The sequence below is a fragment of the Giraffa tippelskirchi genome, chromosome 11 (genome assembly GCF_054371585.1).
Source record: "Giraffa tippelskirchi isolate mGirTip1 chromosome 11, T2T-mGirTip1v1.2.pri, whole genome shotgun sequence".
Taxonomy (NCBI): domain Eukaryota; kingdom Metazoa; phylum Chordata; class Mammalia; order Artiodactyla; family Giraffidae; genus Giraffa; species Giraffa tippelskirchi.
This window is the reverse complement of record NC_137285.1, coordinates 79,829,698-79,848,043: the sequence shown is the minus strand read 5'-3', so window position 1 is coordinate 79,848,043 and position 18,346 is coordinate 79,829,698. Positions and strand designations below refer to the sequence as shown.

The 18,346-nt window shown below is 33.5% G+C and overlaps 1 protein-coding gene across 10 annotated transcripts in view; it reads left to right on the top strand.

Moving 5' to 3' along the window:
* Nucleotides 1–18,346, top strand: part of GRIA4 (glutamate ionotropic receptor AMPA type subunit 4) — a 622,527-nt gene that overhangs the window by 548,149 nt on the left and 56,032 nt on the right. For 4 of the 10 annotated variants that reach the window (XM_081543905.1, XM_081543898.1, XM_081543899.1 and 1 more), the window contains exons 9-11: nucleotides 3,655–3,765; nucleotides 11,918–12,124; nucleotides 17,827–18,197. The exons of 1 other annotated variant lie outside the window; for it this stretch is intronic. In XM_081543905.1, coding sequence (XP_081400031.1) covers nucleotides 3,655–3,765; nucleotides 11,918–12,124; nucleotides 17,827–18,197 — 689 coding nt within the window. Of the gene's footprint in view, nucleotides 1–3,654; nucleotides 3,766–5,082; nucleotides 5,116–11,917; nucleotides 12,125–17,826; nucleotides 18,198–18,346 lie in introns of those variants that run through there. 5 more of the 10 variants (XM_081543900.1, XM_081543901.1, XM_081543903.1 and 2 more) reach the window with 4 other exon arrangements.

Genomic DNA, 18,346 nt, shown 5'->3' with positions numbered 1-18,346 from the left:
TCTCCAGGCAAGAATAATGGAGTGGGTTGCCATGCCCTCCTCCAGGGGATCTTCCCAACCCAGGGATTGAACCCAGGTCTCCCACATTGCAGGCAATTCTTTACCATCTGGGTCACCAGGGAAGCCGAACAATACTGGAGTGGGTAGCCTATCCCTTCTTCAGGAAATCTTCCTGACCCAGGACAGGGTCTCCTGCATTGCAGGCAGATTCTTTAACAGCTGAACTACGAGGGAAGCCCCTACCATAAAAACAGAGATATTTACTCATACATTATACTATGGTTATGTTTGTGTACAATTCATCTTTAGGAATCCAAAGAAGACAAATATTTCTCTGACATTTCCTACAGTTCAGCAATTTAAATGCTTCCATATTTTTACATTACTTTATTTTTTTATTTTTTTATACATTTATTTGTTTTAGTTGGGGGCTAATTACTTTACAATATTGTAATAGCTTTTGCCATACATTGACATGAATCAGCCATGGGTTTACATGTGCTCCCCTTCCTGGACCCCCCACCCACCTCCCTCCCCATCCCATCCCTCTGGGTCATCCCATTGCCCCGGCCCTGAGCCCTTGTCTCATGCATCGAACATGGAATGGTGTTCTGTTTCACATATGATAATATACTTGTTTCAATGCTATTCTCCCAGAACGTCCCACCCTCACCTTCTCCCTCAGAGTCCATAAAATTGTTCTATGCATCTGTGTCTCTTATTCTGTCTCGCATATAGGGTTATCGTTACCATCTTTCAAATTCCATATATATGCATTAGTATACTGTATTGTTGTTTTTCTTTCTGGCTTACTTCACTCTGTATAATGGGCTCCAGTTTCATCCATCTCAGTAGAACCGATTCAAATGTATTTTTTAGTCTACAAGCAATAAATGCTGGAGAGGGTGTGGAGAAAAGGGAACCCTCTTACACTGTTGGTGGGAATGCAAACTAGTACAGCCACTATGGAGAACAGTGTGGAGATTCCTTAAAAAACTGGGAATAGAACTGCCATATGACCCAGCAATCCCACTGCTGGGCATATACACCGAGGAAACCAGAATTGAAAGAGACGCGTGTACCCCAATGTGCATCGCAGCACTGTTTACAATAGCCAGGACATGGAAGCAACCTATATGTCCATCAGCAGACGAATGGATAAGGAAGCTGTGGTACATATACACAATGGAATATTACTCAGCCATTAAAAAAAATACATTACATTTTTACATTACAAGAGCATTACAAAACTCTTGTTCACCCAATTTCTGTCTCTAGGGGAAAAAATATGCCTCCTTTCTTACTTAAATGAGTTCAGGCACGGGAAGAGTTCTTAGCAAAAATGCTCACCTGAGGTTCTAGGTACAAACTTTAATATCTTTTGCTTTAGGAAATGACTTTTGAGCTATTGTTTGCCCCGTACTGTTCTTCTTCCCAGTAAGTCCAATGGCCCACGCAACATCTATGTACAAACCATGGTTCTGTATCACAAACCTTGGATTTCTTTTTCACTAGAATTCCAAGTAGATTTAAGATAAATAGATACAGTTGGGTAAAGTTTTGGTTATTATTTTAATTTGCCATTACTTCTAAATCTTGGGATGCAGGGAGATACTCATGAACCCACAGGTTGTACTTAAATACAAAATGTCAAGGTCTTGTCAACATCTGAAGACTCTCCAGAATGTGTCTTAGATCTATAGTTTTTCGGTTGTGGGAACTCATTACTCATTAACAGAAAAAATTTGCTTTCCCAGAGAATGGGCTGCTGAGATCTGGAAGGTGGCTGCATTTTAATGCAGTACTAAACTGTGAAACCTATTTTTATGTTGTATAATTGTCATGTGCAAAGGAGAATTAACAGGAAGCAACTGACATGTTTTTTAAATTACTTTTTAAGTACATGTAGAAGTTGAGGAGAGGGTAGGTCTCAAAGGTACATTTATTTTGTTTTAATTAAATTTTTCACTGATATTAAATGTGTTAGCACAAATTCCCTGATAGCTCAGTTAATAAGAATCCACCTGCAATGCAGGAAACCCCAGTTCAATTGCTGGGTTGGGAAGATCCACTGAAGAAGATATAGGCTACCCACTCCAGTATTCTTGGGCTTTCCTTGTGGCTCAGATGGTAAAGAATCTGCCCATAATGTTGGAGACCTGGGTTTGATGCCTGAGTTGGGAAGATCCCCTGGAAAAGGGAAAGGCTATCCACTCCAGTATTCTGGCCTAGAGAATTCTGGCCTGGGTTGCAAAGAGTCAGACCCAACTGAGCGACTTTCACTTTCACTTTCAAATCCATATGAGCAATTAAAAATAACTGCTGAATTGATTTATACTCATAATTTTAGATCAAATTAAGCAATGTAGCAAAATATATTAATGAAAATTGTTTTTTCTACATTCTATTAATTATATATGCAATATTTATAAATAATATAGTGTTTCTTTTTTATATGCTAATGCTTATTTTATTTTAATATGTTCACAAATACTAACATGACAGTAAAAACTTTAAGGAAACAAGACTTTCAAAACATATTAGAACAAACAGTGAATACAAACCAGTGAGCAATTTGTTGTTGTTGTTCAGTCGCTCAGTTGTGTCTGGCTCTTTGTGACCCCATGGACTAGAGCACACCAGGCTTCCCTGTGATCAATTGCATACATTTTATTAAAAACGTGAGTTTTATCAACTGCATCTGGAAATTCAAAAGAGAAGTTTGGCAAGCATTAAATGAACACTCATTTGGGTGTATGTAGCATAACAGTAAAGTATATGTACCATAACAGTAAAGTATATGGACTTGTAATTGCACCTACCTTTATATTTGCTGCGTGTATAAACTTTAAGATGCATGTATTTTTTTAAAAAAGCATTGATTACAGTGTCTGTCAGAGAGCAAGCAGTAAAGAAGTGGTCTGCATGCTGAAAAGAATCCTAAATTTCCTTTAGGATCCTATTTTAGTTTGCTACTTTGTATAGTGCTTAATTAATTACTTAATATATTTTATGGAAAAGAGTTTGCTCCAAGTCTAAATGAGAAGTAATATAAGGATTTAAAAATTAAAAAATACAAATTTAAAATTTTCAAAAGTGAAAATATTAAGTAATCACTAACATTTGATATATTTAGCATTTTAGAAATAGTAAGATTGTTATCTAGTGCCTAGGTTATATGAAACCAAAAACTATTTCTATATTGCTTTAAAATACACAAGCCTATTTTTTTGAAAACATCCTGCACATGTGCCCTGTGTAAATCTATTCTCTTTACTATAAACTCTGTAACATTATTGATAAAAATCATGTAAATTAAGTATAGAAGTTTCCAATCAATCTCACTACAAGAACATCAGCACAAAATGGTATTCCATCTGTATCCATATTCCTTTTTGAACCCATGGATTCTCAATGTCTTAACTAGTCCATGAGTGTATTAATAAATTGCAAAGTTGGCAAATGTGTAAGTAGGTAGTATCATTAACATTAGAAAAAGTGGCTCATCATCAATTAAGAAAACTTCCAAACACATTTTTTTGTGTGTGCTTCATAAATTTGTTTTGTTTTCTTATTAATAATTCTCATTGTTCCAATAAGAACTAGAGAAAACTCTTCTAAAATGTGTTTTCAAGAATTTTCTCTATTTGGCAGGTTGGATACTGGAATGATATGGATAAATTAGTCTTGATTCAAGATGTACCTACTCTTGGCAATGACACAGCAGCTATTGAAAACAGAACAGTTGTTGTAACCACTATTATGGTAAGTTTTGGTCTGTGCTTTATGATGTTTCGTTTTGCCCACAGGCAATTTTAATTCCCAGCTATGGTGAACAGGGAGGGAGAAGGCTCATCTTAGTGATTGGTGGCATTGGTGTTCTGATCAACAAAAGTCTGTTGAGGCTTTGAATAAGTTTGTCCTGAACTCATTTCAGTACTTTTATTTGTATTATCTTTTGTTGCATTATTGTTCTTGGAAAAATGCTCAGATATTAGAAACTGAAACTCTTTCATTGGAAATGAATCAAATGCTAAGATTTCAAAAGACAAAAGAATGAACATGAAAAAGATCAACAACTAATCACATGAAATACCCAGTAGTAAACATCATATATTGTTATTATGTTTTTAAAACATCAATGTAATAATAGCTAATAGTGCTCAAAATTAAAATTTTCAGGTACTTTATTAATTTAATAATGATTTGCATTGTCTTTATAATAGAGATATGAATGTTAAGATTTTAATGAGCATGTTTTACATAACTGTATGCTTTTAAAATAAATTTTGTTTTATATTTATACTTACTTCACAAAGGAGTTTTTGTACCGATTATTTTTCTCATTGACCTGTGGGAAAAAAATGCATTAAAATTTATTGAAATTCTCCTAGGAATTAATAAAAATATAATCTTCATTTGGTCACATTGTAAAATGAAAAATACTCTAAATCTTAAGTCTGCTTTTTCAAAGAGATTCTCATGAAATTATCTTTTAAATAGTGTATCTCATATTTTTCTCTTCTAAATTCAAACATGCTTTTTAGAGTCAATGCTAGTCAAAGGAGATCAACAATCGGTAACTGTTTCTATCTAATTTTAAGTTATATATCCTCAGCTCACTGTCTCATTAGGCAGGACACATTTTTAACTTTTATAAAGCCCTTACTCTAAATAAAGAGAAACTATTTTCTGTAATTTAATTTTTAGCTTATGTTATTTTAACTTTATGTTTTTAGTAATGTCAAGTTATTTCCAAAATTTTGACATTGAGGTCAAAGCATGAAAATGCCAGAGAAAAGCTTTCACATGTTGCAATTAATTTTATCAGTGTTGCGCCACCAGCTAGCAACTTAATGTTAATCTGTCAAGCCTTAATTGGAAGTTTGTAATTTTAGAATTCAAACCAACCAACAGCAATTTTTGTATATGAATGAAAAATATATATCTTCTAACTTAATTGTGTAATGCATGGGACTTAAATATATATATATATATGTATATGTACATATACATATATATATTCCTAAAAAAGACACAGTAATGGAAAGTCATACTTCAGTACAGTCCTCCTCTTTTCAGCCTCTGATGAAGAATCCTATTTTAAGAAATTGATCAAGAAAGAAATGAGCTCCACGTTGTTCGACTATTCCTAACTAAAGCTCAAGTCTTGTTCTTCTGTGTAGTATATTTAAGCTAATTGTTCATGTGGGATTCTTCTTGGATGATCAACTCTGGACTACCAGAAAAAAACACTTATTTTTAAGTTCTGTGACTTTCCTGAGATACTAGAACAAAGAAGAATTAATCCTCATCTTTTTCAAGAAACTAAATGTTGAAAAAGAATACTTAATTCTGACGTATCAATTCCCATTATCTCGAAATGAAGTCATTGTACATAAATGATGGAATTTTAACACTTCTAATTCCAAGAGTAGATTTTCTAAAAGTAAATATCTATGAATTTGCATCCTTCTTTTCTGGATACACATAGTTGCTTTCTTTAAAAATTTTTTGAAATTTTGCCTGTTCTACATGAAATAAGGTGTTTTAGTGTTCATTATAGGTATAATGTAGATTCTGTTATTAAAAGGGGGTGGAGATACAATTCTTCAGGCCACAATATTGAATTAGTTTTTCAAGCATGGCTATTTTTCAGAAAGCACGCTGTCAAAAAATGAGTAAAAATGATTGAAAAATCCAATTGTTTCCTATATATATATATAAAGGCTATTCTGTATAGTTATCTTTTCTTTGACAGTGATGTCACCAATATTTTGGCAATGAAAATAGTGCAGTACTAGTATCTGTCTTTTGTATAAAAATGTAATCGCTATATAAATAATACCTATGATCTTTGCAACTTCAATAATTCAAAAACAAAAATACTAGCATCCTTTCGCCGAAAGTGTTCCTTGTATTTGCTTTTGTTGATATTATCCCAGGACCTATGACATCTCCATCATCTCTTCATTTTGAAAGAAATGTGCTTTTTTGTAGATGAATGAGATATTGACACTGGTGTATTATAATCCCTCAGATTAAGTTGAAAACTTTCAACAGGAATGGAATTGGTTAGATGTTAAACTATGTGCAAGACAGATATCTAGACATAAAAAGAAGGCTGTTGTGGCACTGGAACTCATTCATTTTGATCAAAATTGTTATGACTTTGCTGTTCTACCATTTGTCTTTCCTTTGTGTATGTTGTTATTTACATGTTGATACACTGTAATAGTATATGGTATTGTTGAATAAAGTTGACTGAGAAATTTATTTATTCATTCACAAATATTTATTAAGCGTCTGCTATTTGCTAGGCACAGTTATAAGCCTGGGATATGTTAGCCAAGAAAACAGACAAAAATCCTGCACTTTCAATTGAATTTTAATTCTAATGAGAGAAAGTAGACAAGAAACATAATAGGTATAGTAGATACCATTTTTCAATAAAATGTGTCTTTAGCTTTTTGCGTTGCTGAAATCTATTTGTTTTATGTCTTTATTTTAATGACTAATTTATTCTTCCTGAATATAGTCGTACTGAATATAACTTAACTAAATCTAAATAAAAGTAAGTTTGACACTATCATCACATGAGAATCACGACTACAAAATTGAAAGGTCTAAAGTTTTGGATTCAGACGCTCAACATTTTTTCTCTTTAAGTCTTAGTGACTAAAAATTTTATAAAATTTGTAAAATGTATGAGACTGTGACCTTGTTAATTTAACATTTTACATTCAAAATAAACAACCTAAGGAAGCCAAAGGTGCCACGTGGTTTAGATAAGTGTAGCAATTGAGGAAAAAGTGGTTTGAGGTAGACATTGGGGTGGTGGTTTCCTCTGTAATCTCACTACTTTCTTTGGCTGAACTCTCTGGAAAAGGAGAGATGCAATTAAACTTCAGTCAATCTCATTTTTCCCAAAATCTTTCGCTGAAAGTAAATGAAACATATTACTAAACTAAGAATGCATTTCTTACCATCTTATGAACACAACAATCCTGTTGGAAATTTTTCCACAAAATCCAAATTTATTCACTGCAGTATCATAATTACTTTATAAACCTTAAAACAATTTTACTTATAACAGTCCTTCCAGAAATATTTTTTATCCTTTTTATGAGTTGTTTGATAGTTTATCTTTTTTATGTAGAATTTTGTAAATGCACTGCACATAGATACAAATGTATATACAATATACAAGTGCATATTTATACATACATATAAATATCTATACAGATTTTTTTATTTTCTTTCTTGTACAAAATATTAATCTTCCCAATACATGTGCCTGCTTCCAAAGTTTATAACTCAATGCTTTTAAATGTTATTTCTAATAAACTTAAAATTATGCCACTATTAAATTTACTCATTTCTTATGAATTGAATAATATTTTAATGTTCACTTTTAGGAATTTTACCCATAGGATAAATTATCTACATTAATATTCTTTGTTTTTGGTTTTTTTAATTAGTTTATTTATCTATTTTTTAACTTTACAATGTTGTATCTGTTTTGCCATACATTGACATGAATCCACCATGGGTGTACATGTGTTCCCCTTTCAGAACCCCCCTCCCGCCTCCCTCCCCATCCCATCCCTCCGGGTCATCCCGGTGCACCAGCCCCGAGCACCCTGTATCATGCGTCGAACCTGGACTGGCGATTCGTTTCACATATGGTAATTTACATGCTTCAGTGCCATTCTCCCATATCATCCCGCCCTCGCCCTCTCCCATAGAGTCTTTGGATAAAAGCAAATACCCACATAGCAAATAACTTTTGATATTACTGATTTTATTATTTTACCTGTTTTCAACTAGTGATTTCAGCGATTATATGTGTGATGTTTAGAAAATCTTAAAGCTTTTCCAATAAATATACACTTTGACAGTTTTATTTTTGCTAAATATCAAGACAAATATTCCAAACAAAATTTCCCTCAGTAGGAAAATGATACTTTATTTATTGAAAATCATCTTAATTCATTGACATAGGCATTTTCATAAGCAAACCCTGATGCCATAGCTTTAGACAGAGATTGATTTCTTTCCTGAAATAGCAGAGCAATGTGGAACACTATGCATTATGGAAATTGTACTAATAAACTCATAACCACTAAGAAGTAATGCATTTCAAATAACTTCTAAGGAATTGCTGTTCGGCAGAACGCAGCAGTTGATAACAAAGATGGTAGGTTATAGTCTTCCATTTTAATTCACAGTTGAGCACCTGGGGCTCCATAAGGTTGCTTATCAAAGATGGTCCACAAACAACCCTTAATGATTGACTATAACTCATTTTTTACTATACTGAAAAGACTTGGTATTTTCTTCACCACAGCTTTGTATTGAGTCCCCTCAAGTATGCAGTGTTTGAAGGGCTACTTGTACATAAATTATCAGGTTCGAGATGGGACAAATGAAAAGGTTGAGAGCGTGTTGAGGATTTGCTGCTAATTTGGACTTAACATGAAAGAAAAGGAAAAGGAAGCAGACTCAAAGAAACTGGAAAGAGCTGAGCAACTATGAGAGATCTTGTTCGAGAAACGCCTAACTGTTCCCTCCTTTCGTTCTTCCATCTTCCTGAGTGCGACATATTTCTCTTAACTTGCATGCACCAATATTTGAATCTCAACAATTATTCATGCCCCTATGAGTCAGACATGACTTAGTGACTGCACAGCTGCTGCTGCTGCTGCTGCCAAGTCTCTTCAGTCTTGTCTGACTCTGTGCAACCCCATAGACGGCAGCCCACCAGGCTCCGCCGTCCCTGGGATTCTCCAGGCAAGAATACTGGAGCGGGTTGCCAGTTCCTTCTCCAACGCATGAAAGTGAAAAGTGAAAGTGAAGTCGCTCAGTCGTGTCCGACTCTTAGCGACCCCATGGACTGTAGCCCACCAGGCTCCTCCGTCCATGGGATTTCCAGGCAAGAGTACTGGAGTGGGGTGCCATTGCCTTCTCCAGACTGAACAGCAACAAACTTCTAATCAACATTTTCAGTAAACTGAAGGCTTCTCTAGCTTTTGTTGGTTTGTTTGTTAGGAAAACAAAAATCTGATGGGTGCTGCTATCCAAAAAAGGAAGTGAAAAAAATCAAGGACACTAAATAAATTTGTATTTATAGATACACATGCCTGTTTCAGAAGAGATGATCTGGAACTCATTAATATTTACTTTCCTTTTGAACCCCTGAACCAGAAGTTCTAATATAAATACCTTTCCATGATATTCTTATTTAGGAAGCATTGATAGACCAGGAAATCTTTATATTTATTGAATGCCTTATATTTATTGAGTACCAGACACTATGAGGAAATATGGAAAGGTTTTAATTGTTTTTTTCAAATATTTCATTCACTAAAAATACAGCAATTCATTCATTTAATCTTGTCTTCTCTCTTGTTAAATCACATGAAATCTCAAATAGTTGCATATATTTTGACAGATGCTACAATAGCTTCAAAAATATCCAGACATTTCAAATTACAGGTTCAACTTCCACTTCTGCTAGTTCTGTGAAACTGAACAATTTGTTGAAATTCTTTAAGCTTAAATTTTCCATCTGCAAATGGGAAATTCTTACCTCAAAATGGCAGTGTGAAAAATAAATAAAAGGATACCGTTAAAGAACAGTTAAATAACTTTGTACTTGACGCAGAGCAAGCACTAAATAACTGAGGGCTTGTATTATTTTTTACTATATATTTTATTGTATATGGTGGTCTCCCACCATTCTCACTCCTGTACCTTTATTACAAAGAATTTAATCATAATCATTCAGAGGATGAGGAGCATATATAATTTATTTGTATACCCCTAGTTCCCAGCAAGCTGCCTGGCACACAGTGGGCATTTATCAAATATTTGAGTAAACATTGAAAATGCAGCTTTTAATGAAACAAATTATTCACTATATAATGTAGAGGGGATTGTGCAAGCTAGATGATAATACTAGCTAAAGAAACTTCTGTACACTAGCTAATACACATTTGAGGGCTAAAATTCATGTGTTCAAGTATTTCAGACTCTTTAGAATTTATCAACCTTAGTAGCAAGTGTGAACCTTAGCAATACTCCTTTTGAAAACCTCTCATTTGTTATATTAACAACCATTTCAATTAGAATGTTAAGGATTGTGCAAATGTGCAATTTGTGCTTGTTTATATATATTCTTCCATATTTTAGTCACCATGAGAAGAAAAGAGACAAAATGAAAATATTGGTTCATTTTAAGTAATATTCCATAACATATCTTAGAAATTAACACTCTTGCAACAACTTACCAATTTTTATAACCACATTCATATTTTTCAAAATGATTTATATCTGGAGAATGTTTTCTTTAAGCTAACAAATAATTTTCTTCTATCTAAAGAGATAATTAGCTGCCTTTATTTTGTAGGTGGAGAAATTTCTTAACCAAGTCCAGTGTTAGAATATTCATCAAATTCAAGGAAGAAGTGAGAGAATTCTGGTTCTTTTGGCCATGTCTACCTAAGGCAGGATTTAAGAAAATAATACAAGAGCCAATACTATACAATTGCCCACAACAGAGTTATTTAGGGCATCTCTATGAGAAAATTACATATTATATAATTTACACTTCTATTGTTTTTTGAAATAGTTTCTATAGTTACAACGTACTTTAAAACAAAATCAGAATTAGTGTAGACTGCCATGTAATGCAAAGTAAATCATCTTATAATCCAGAGTTTTAAGAGCAAGTTCAACTTTCCCAATTACAGATTTCCTGGGAGAAAAGAAAAGATACATATTAAAATTACTAAATGAATATCACGGTGCTATTTTATAAAATATAAATCATAACTTCAGTGACACTGTAGTCAAAAGTGGTCATTCCTTGTCTTCAAATGATTAAGGAATCTGAAGTGTGACCAGGAGTTCTGTATGTACTGCATGTTCACTGAGCCTATCTTTTAGTTGGTGGCATTAGGTTTTATTTATAAAATGAAATACTTTTCTGCTAACATGTCTATTTAGTTTCACAGACTTTAAATGGTTTGGTTTAGGGAGTGTGTGTGTGTGTGTGTACTGAAAACTGTTCAGTTATTATTAATTAGCAGTAATCTTTTCATTTCACAATAATTCTTCATCCTATTTTGTCTTATTGCTTCAAAAACTAAATGAGAATATTACTAGAAATATTACTTGAAGAGTTATGATTTTCACAATTGGGAAAAAATTATTAGCTTCCATAAGGAACACATTTTTATACTAGAATAAAAATTCTTGGATCACAACCTTAATTAAAGCCAAGATACAGGACAATTTTAGGAAAGCCAATTTAACGCAAATTAGTATATAAAATGTTAAGGACTGCTAAATTGTTTCTTCTTTGCACTTGCTAATACCTGCTCTGACCAAGGCATCTTGCTAAATCCCAGAGAGCAAAGAAAAATAATATAGCTCTTTTCCTGAAGGAAGCCTCAGCTGAATGTGGCTAAACCAGATACAGAATACAGAGACCTATGACTTTGAACAAATCTTTTATTGCACAAAGTTGACTCCTAAGTAGTCTTCAGGTCATGAGATACTTTGAAAATGGTACTCCCATTGCCATAGATGATCATTTATGCTTCTCTAGTCAATTATGAACATATATTTTTCCTATCACAGTCACAGTGCTAAGTATGTAATAATCACTCAAAAGAAATTTATTTTAAAGATTCTATTTTTAGTATAAAAACAGAATCTATAAAGCAACTAAATATACTTCTAAGCATAGTTATTTATTCATCTGTTTTATTATCAATTTCTTGCCACACAAAACCAGGGTGTGTATTAATACTGAATATAATCTATTTTTTCAGTTCTGAAAGTGAAAATTGCATAAAATTTTTGAATGTTTCATAATTTCTCCTTTACAGTTCTACTTCTCTCATTATAGGAATCCCCATATGTTATGTACAAGAAAAATCATGAAATGTTTGAAGGAAATGACAAATATGAAGGATATTGTGTAGATTTGGCATCTGAAATTGCAAAACACATTGGTATCAAGTATAAAATTGCCATTGTCCCTGATGGAAAATACGGAGCAAGGGATGCAGACACAAAAATCTGGAATGGGATGGTAGGAGAACTTGTTTATGGGGTAAGCAAATCAATCTATTAGAAAATTTACTTACATAAACCTGAAAGTTTTTTTTCACTTGGGCACATATCAATTTTTAAATGTCTATTGTTGTTTTTTTTAAATTTGCAGTTACATTCAAAGAAGCATATATGATGTCAAATGTTTCCCTATTTCATTAGTAGTCTAATTTCTAAACAGTTAGGGAAGTTAATACTTGAGAACTTCAAAAAGGTAAAAATTCAGAATATGATATTCTATTTTAAAAAAACGCTAACTTCAGGATGATGATTATTCTCTTAAGCTTGATGCTGCTATACCAGAGACATGTTCTGATAGCTACAAAACAACTCCATTACTTATCTGTTACTTGATAATTTTAGGAGCAGATTGATTTCCTTTAACAGCATAAAGTTGAGCCTTATTTTAGCTAATTATTTATATTTCTATTGGTTGTATTCACAAGTAAATATCTTTTAAATCATTAGTGAAGCAATCAGCAAACTAGCTAGCATATATTAAAGACTCACCAATAATGTGAAATTCTTACAACTCTGCTGAACACAATAAATTTAAACTTATATGCAATGACATCATTTTCTCCAACATAGTAAACACAAAAGCGATAATTTATTCCATAGTGGGTTTCACATGAAAGCATGTCAGGCCCTTCCCTTTGAGTTCACCAGATTTTTATCGTACATATTCAAAGTGAAAGTGAAGTCATTCAGTCGTGTCCAACTCTTTGCGACCCCACGGACTGTAGCCTACCATGGTCATCCGTCCATGGGATTTTCCAGGCAAGAGTGCTAGAGTGGGTTGCCATTTCCTTCTCCAGAGGATCTTCCCAACTCAGGGATCGAACCTGTGTCTTCCACATTGTAGGCAGACGCTTTACCATCTGAGATAACAGGGAAGTCATACATATTCAAAGTCAAGGGCAAATTCAGTGTAGACATTCCTGCCTGAACTAGAACAAGATTAGTCTCTTCAGCTAACTTTGCAGTGTTACAATCAAGCCAGCATTTATCAAATGCCAGTGATGGTATATTTCCAAAGTCCAGAAATCAAACCTAGGGCCCGCAGTGAGTTCTATTCATCAAGTAACCAATAAAAGTCATATACACTTGAAATGTATTCTGAAATTTCCTATAAGCCAATTTACATTTTATAAATTTCATGTTCAAAACATATTCTGTCTGATTAATTCTCCAAGACTCCCTTTAAAAATAAAGAATTACACAAAGTAATCCTTCCCCAGGAAAGAATAAAGGTAGAACAAGTTAGAAAGAACACTGGGCTTCCCAGGTAGCTCTAATGATAAAGAATCTGCCCACAATGCAGGAGACTTGGGTTTGATCCCTGGGTCGGGAAGATCCCCTGAAGAAGGGCAAGGCAACCCACTCCAGTTAGAACATAACTGAAGTATACAGAGGGGCTCACTTTTGAGCCAGAACTACAGTTCAATACATTTGTGTTTCTACATCCTGCTTTCAGACCATGAAACAATGAACATTCTCTGCACAGAACACCTATAGCAGTAAGAGGATTTGGCATTAAATTATTTGGCAGTAATTATTTGGCATTAAAATTTGCCAATTAAAATTATTCGGCAATTAGTTAGAATTATATTCATTTGAAAGGACTGCTGACTAGCTAGGTGCCCTAAAGGAGGAAAACAAAATTTTCAGTTTTAAAAAATCAAAAAGTATTTTACCACTGGGCTCATCAACAGTTTGATATTGAGCTTTAATTCTCAAAGAAAAAGAGTTCTTAAAGCATATGTTTGTTGGTAATGTATTAAACTTCAAGATTTTAAATGTGAACATTAACCTAGTGCCTAGAACTACATTAATTCATTTCCTTCAGAAAACACTACTGAGTATTTCATCTCAAAAATGCATTTTTGAATTGTCAGTTAATTTCGGACCAGATAACTAATCAGAGTTATTTTCTACATTTGTTACATATCTCTCCTCTGGAGTCCTTACCAAGTTGGTAACCCAGGCTCACTCCTTTGCAAGTGTTCTGATGATGTTTTATTGGGAGAATATTGTTTAAATAGTGAAAACAAGTGCTATGAAGGGAGTCGTATAATTAAAAACAACAAAATGGTATCTCTAGTGCGTGTGTCACAGGGCACAGAAAGTCACAATGTCAGGCTGTTCTCAGAGAGAGAAGATAACATAATGGTTATTACTCTTTATTCATTCCTCAGCCAGTTTGCAAGGATTTAAATAATCTGATCCTTGCCACTTGAGTTGTCCAATTTTTTCCCAAAAAGAATCTTTGTTCATGTCTCATATATTTTCCACAGATTTGATATTTTCCATTCTGGTGTCTGCAAAGTCTTTACTTGCCTCTCAACTACCTTTTTTTTTCTTTCTTACTGCTAACGCACACATGAATTCTCAGTTTACAGGCCCGAAGTAAAACTCCGTGTATATTCTTCTACTCAGCAAAGCCAGCAGAATGATTAACTTTGAGTCCATTTTTTTTTTTTTTTTTACTTTATTCTTTGCAAACCTTGTTACTGTAATTGTTAGGAATAGATTATCTGCCAGACACTTAGATGTGATCTCAGCATACCACCAAGTGGTTACCCCAAAGCTCAAAACCTCCCTTACACTTTCAGGTTCTTTCTGCCTGTCACTATTGCACACTGCAACAAATTCCTTATAGGATCTTCTGTGGTATACTGCTCCAGGGCCTTTTCCTGTGCCCTGCAGTTCTTCTGTGTGTATATGTTAACCAAAGAGATTTTTCTCAGAGCAAATTTCATGTCTTGCCAACACTAGAGTTACTTGTGGTAGGTGTTAAAATGCTGGTTCATCAGCCTCACTCCAGAAGTCATTGAGAATCCAAATATTATCAAGCTCTTACAGGAGACATTTTTCACAATGTGGGGAATCGCTGAGAGCTAATGGAACAAGACAAATGCAACATCTCCAAAGTTAGCAGAGAAAACTCAGATGTATCTTCTGTTCGCTGGCCTCTTTCAGAACTTCAAGTGTGTCCCTATTGAGCATTGCCGTCATCACTGATATCTAACGTTTGCTTTCCATTGCACCTGGTTTTATGTGCTGAAGACTCCTTTATTTCTCTTCATGCATCTCTACCTTTAATGTGTTTACTCTCATTGATCACTTGTATAAGCAAAAAATTTCAGAAGATACTACACCGAACAGTGTAGTATTCGAAAGGTGGTATTCCACATCAGTGAAAGGAAGCATTATTCATTTATCCCTACTGGTAAAGCAGGACAATTTTGTAATATATTATCATGTAATATACTAGATAAACTATAGGGGGATTATAGGTACTAGAATAAAGTATATATTGAGGTTGATCATAAGCTATGAGAAGGATTTTTCTAAGCATGAAACCAAAGGCTGAAAATACAAAAATATAATTTTATATGGCCACAACAAAATTTTAAAACATGTATACTAAAATAAAGTATCACAAACCAAGTAATGTAAACAAAACAATTGATGACTAGGAAGAATATTTAAAATATATGTATGGAAAACAATATTTTAACATATTTAAAACACATAAATTAGTGAGCAAAAAGAGAATAGCCCATATGGAAGTGGGGAAGATTATGACAAGTAATATATAAAAGGAGTAAAAGTGTTTGTTTTTCAAAAATTTAAAAAATTCAAATCAGTACAATAAGATTAGCAAATTAGTAAAGAAAAATGAGAATAAATGAAAAAATCCCCTGGAAATACACAGGGAATATCCAGGGTTCAAAGCTGAAGGTGCTTTCACACAGTGTTAATAACAATACAAATTTGCGTGATCTTTAGGGAGAGAAATTGGGGAAAATACATAATGAGCATTAAATAACAAAGATATACGTGAGGATTTGTCTTCAAAGTTGTTTATATCACCATTGTTATAAATTGTGTAAAACTGGAAACAATACAGATATCCCCCCAAAATAAATTGAATGAATAAATTTTGATACTTTAACATGATAAAATATTTGCAATCATTAAAACTTATTTTTACTATATATGTTGAAATAATGTTGAAATACCTCATCATATTCTCTTGAGAAAAGGAATTATAAGATATCATGTTCTATATTATCCAATTTTAAAATAAGAAAAATGATATTCATAAAATAACTTTTGATAGGGCATATTTTAAAAATAAGAGTAATGAAGGAAATGAAGATAACTTTTCTTAATTTTCTGTTTCTGTTTTTATAGTCTATATTTACTTCTTATATCACTGTATAATGAAAATTATACAAATAATAATAACTATGGGGAAGTAATAACCTCTCAAAAATGATTCTGACTTTTGTATTATACATAGGCATTTTTGATGGGAACTAAATTTATTCCCACTTGAAAGCATATGCAGTTACTTTTCAGACACTCAGTGGAAAGCATGACAGCAAGAGTACATTTCCCATTCTAACCCCCCAGTTACCCTTGTACCAAGCTGCTGACCATCATATCAATCCAGGGGCCTGAAGATATATAGAGTGAATATAAAAGTGGCAGCCACTATGTAAGAACATATATGTCTGTGTTTCAGATTCCATTTTAATACCAAATATTTTCCTTCTAAAATAAATAATCAAAAAAACTTTTCTCATTTGTAGATCATGTAACAATTTACAGTTTTTTCACAACACTTCACTTCATTTGATTTTAGAGATGGCATGATTTAACAGAAATACAATCCCAAATTGCAGAGCTGCTATGATGTGTAAAACTAATTTAACTCTCAGTCTCAACCATCTGTAAAACAATGATAAGTGTAACATTGTTTATCTATTTAAGATGGTTAAGTGAGAAGCCATTCAAAACAGTTAAATCTACATAGACATAAAATCCCTCAGTAACTGTTCAGTAAATGTTTTATTGTTTTATTAAGATTTGTTTAATAATCACAATAATGTAATGAGGTAAACAAGAAAGAAAATGTCTTAATTTTGGAGATATGGAAACAGGTTCAGAAAAGTTACTTAGAATCACAACATAAGAATGGAAGCTGGTATCTTATTAATAATAATTTATAAGAGTTGAATGTACCATTTCCAAAATCTTTTTTAGAAATTGAAAGTAGAAATCAAAGTATGTGAATAGGAAGAAATAAATGCCAACTTCCATATTTTTATTTGCATTTTGAGTTGAAAAATGTTGTCAAACAACAGGTTTCTTCTATTTTACAAACAAAAGCTTCATGCTAGGTTTTCTCATAACTAGAAAGGAATAAAAAAGAAGAGGCTATTTGAAATTTGCAATTCATAATTTTAAGGAATGGCCAAGTAATGAATTAGTGACAACATTCCAAATAAAATAGAAAAGACTGCAAAATATCAGCAGTTCTAGCTAAGAAATTCAGAAATTCAGCCGTATGGGAAACTTGCAAGTGTCCTCCTCTGCACTATGTCAGACCCTTAAAGACAAAAGCAGTTATTTGAGTTTCAGCTATTTTTGCTATGCCTACTCTTTCTCTTTTTCTCTCCCTCTTATCTAATTACTAGCACAAATAAAAAATATATTTGCAATTAAAGTGACATCTTATGAAAAATAATCTCCTGTTCATCTTTGTCACTGGCCTTATTTATTGTAGGTATTCCCAAAAAAATGTAGAATAAAGACTAACAGGTTAAAATCTGAGTGAATCAATCCAGTACTCAATGGTTCGTGCAATCTATTAACCTACATTTTTTTCATATATCTTTTGTTTTACAGAAAGCAGAGATTGCTATTGCCCCTCTGACAATCACTTTGGTCCGAGAGGAGGTCATTGACTTCTCGAAGCCCTTCATGAGTTTGGGCATATCTATTATGATCAAAAAGCCTCAGAAATCTAAGCCAGGAGTGTTTTCCTTCTTGGACCCTCTGGCCTATGAGATCTGGATGTGCATTGTCTTCGCCTATATCGGTGTCAGCGTGGTCCTGTTCCTGGTCAGCAGGTTCAGCCCGTACGAGTGGCGCACAGAGGAGCCCGAAGACGGGAAGGAAGGGCCCAGCGACCAGCCCCCCAACGAGTTTGGCATCTTTAACAGCCTCTGGTTTTCCCTGGGCGCTTTCATGCAGCAAGGATGCGACATTTCACCCAGGTCAGTTTTAAAGCCCTTAAAGTCTTCACCAACTCCCTAGTAATTCTAAATATTGTGCATAACATCTCTATATATATTCTTTTTCTAGAGGCAGAGCATTACCTAAAACAGAGATAGACTTTGTCCTCCCCAGATTAATCTAAATATAC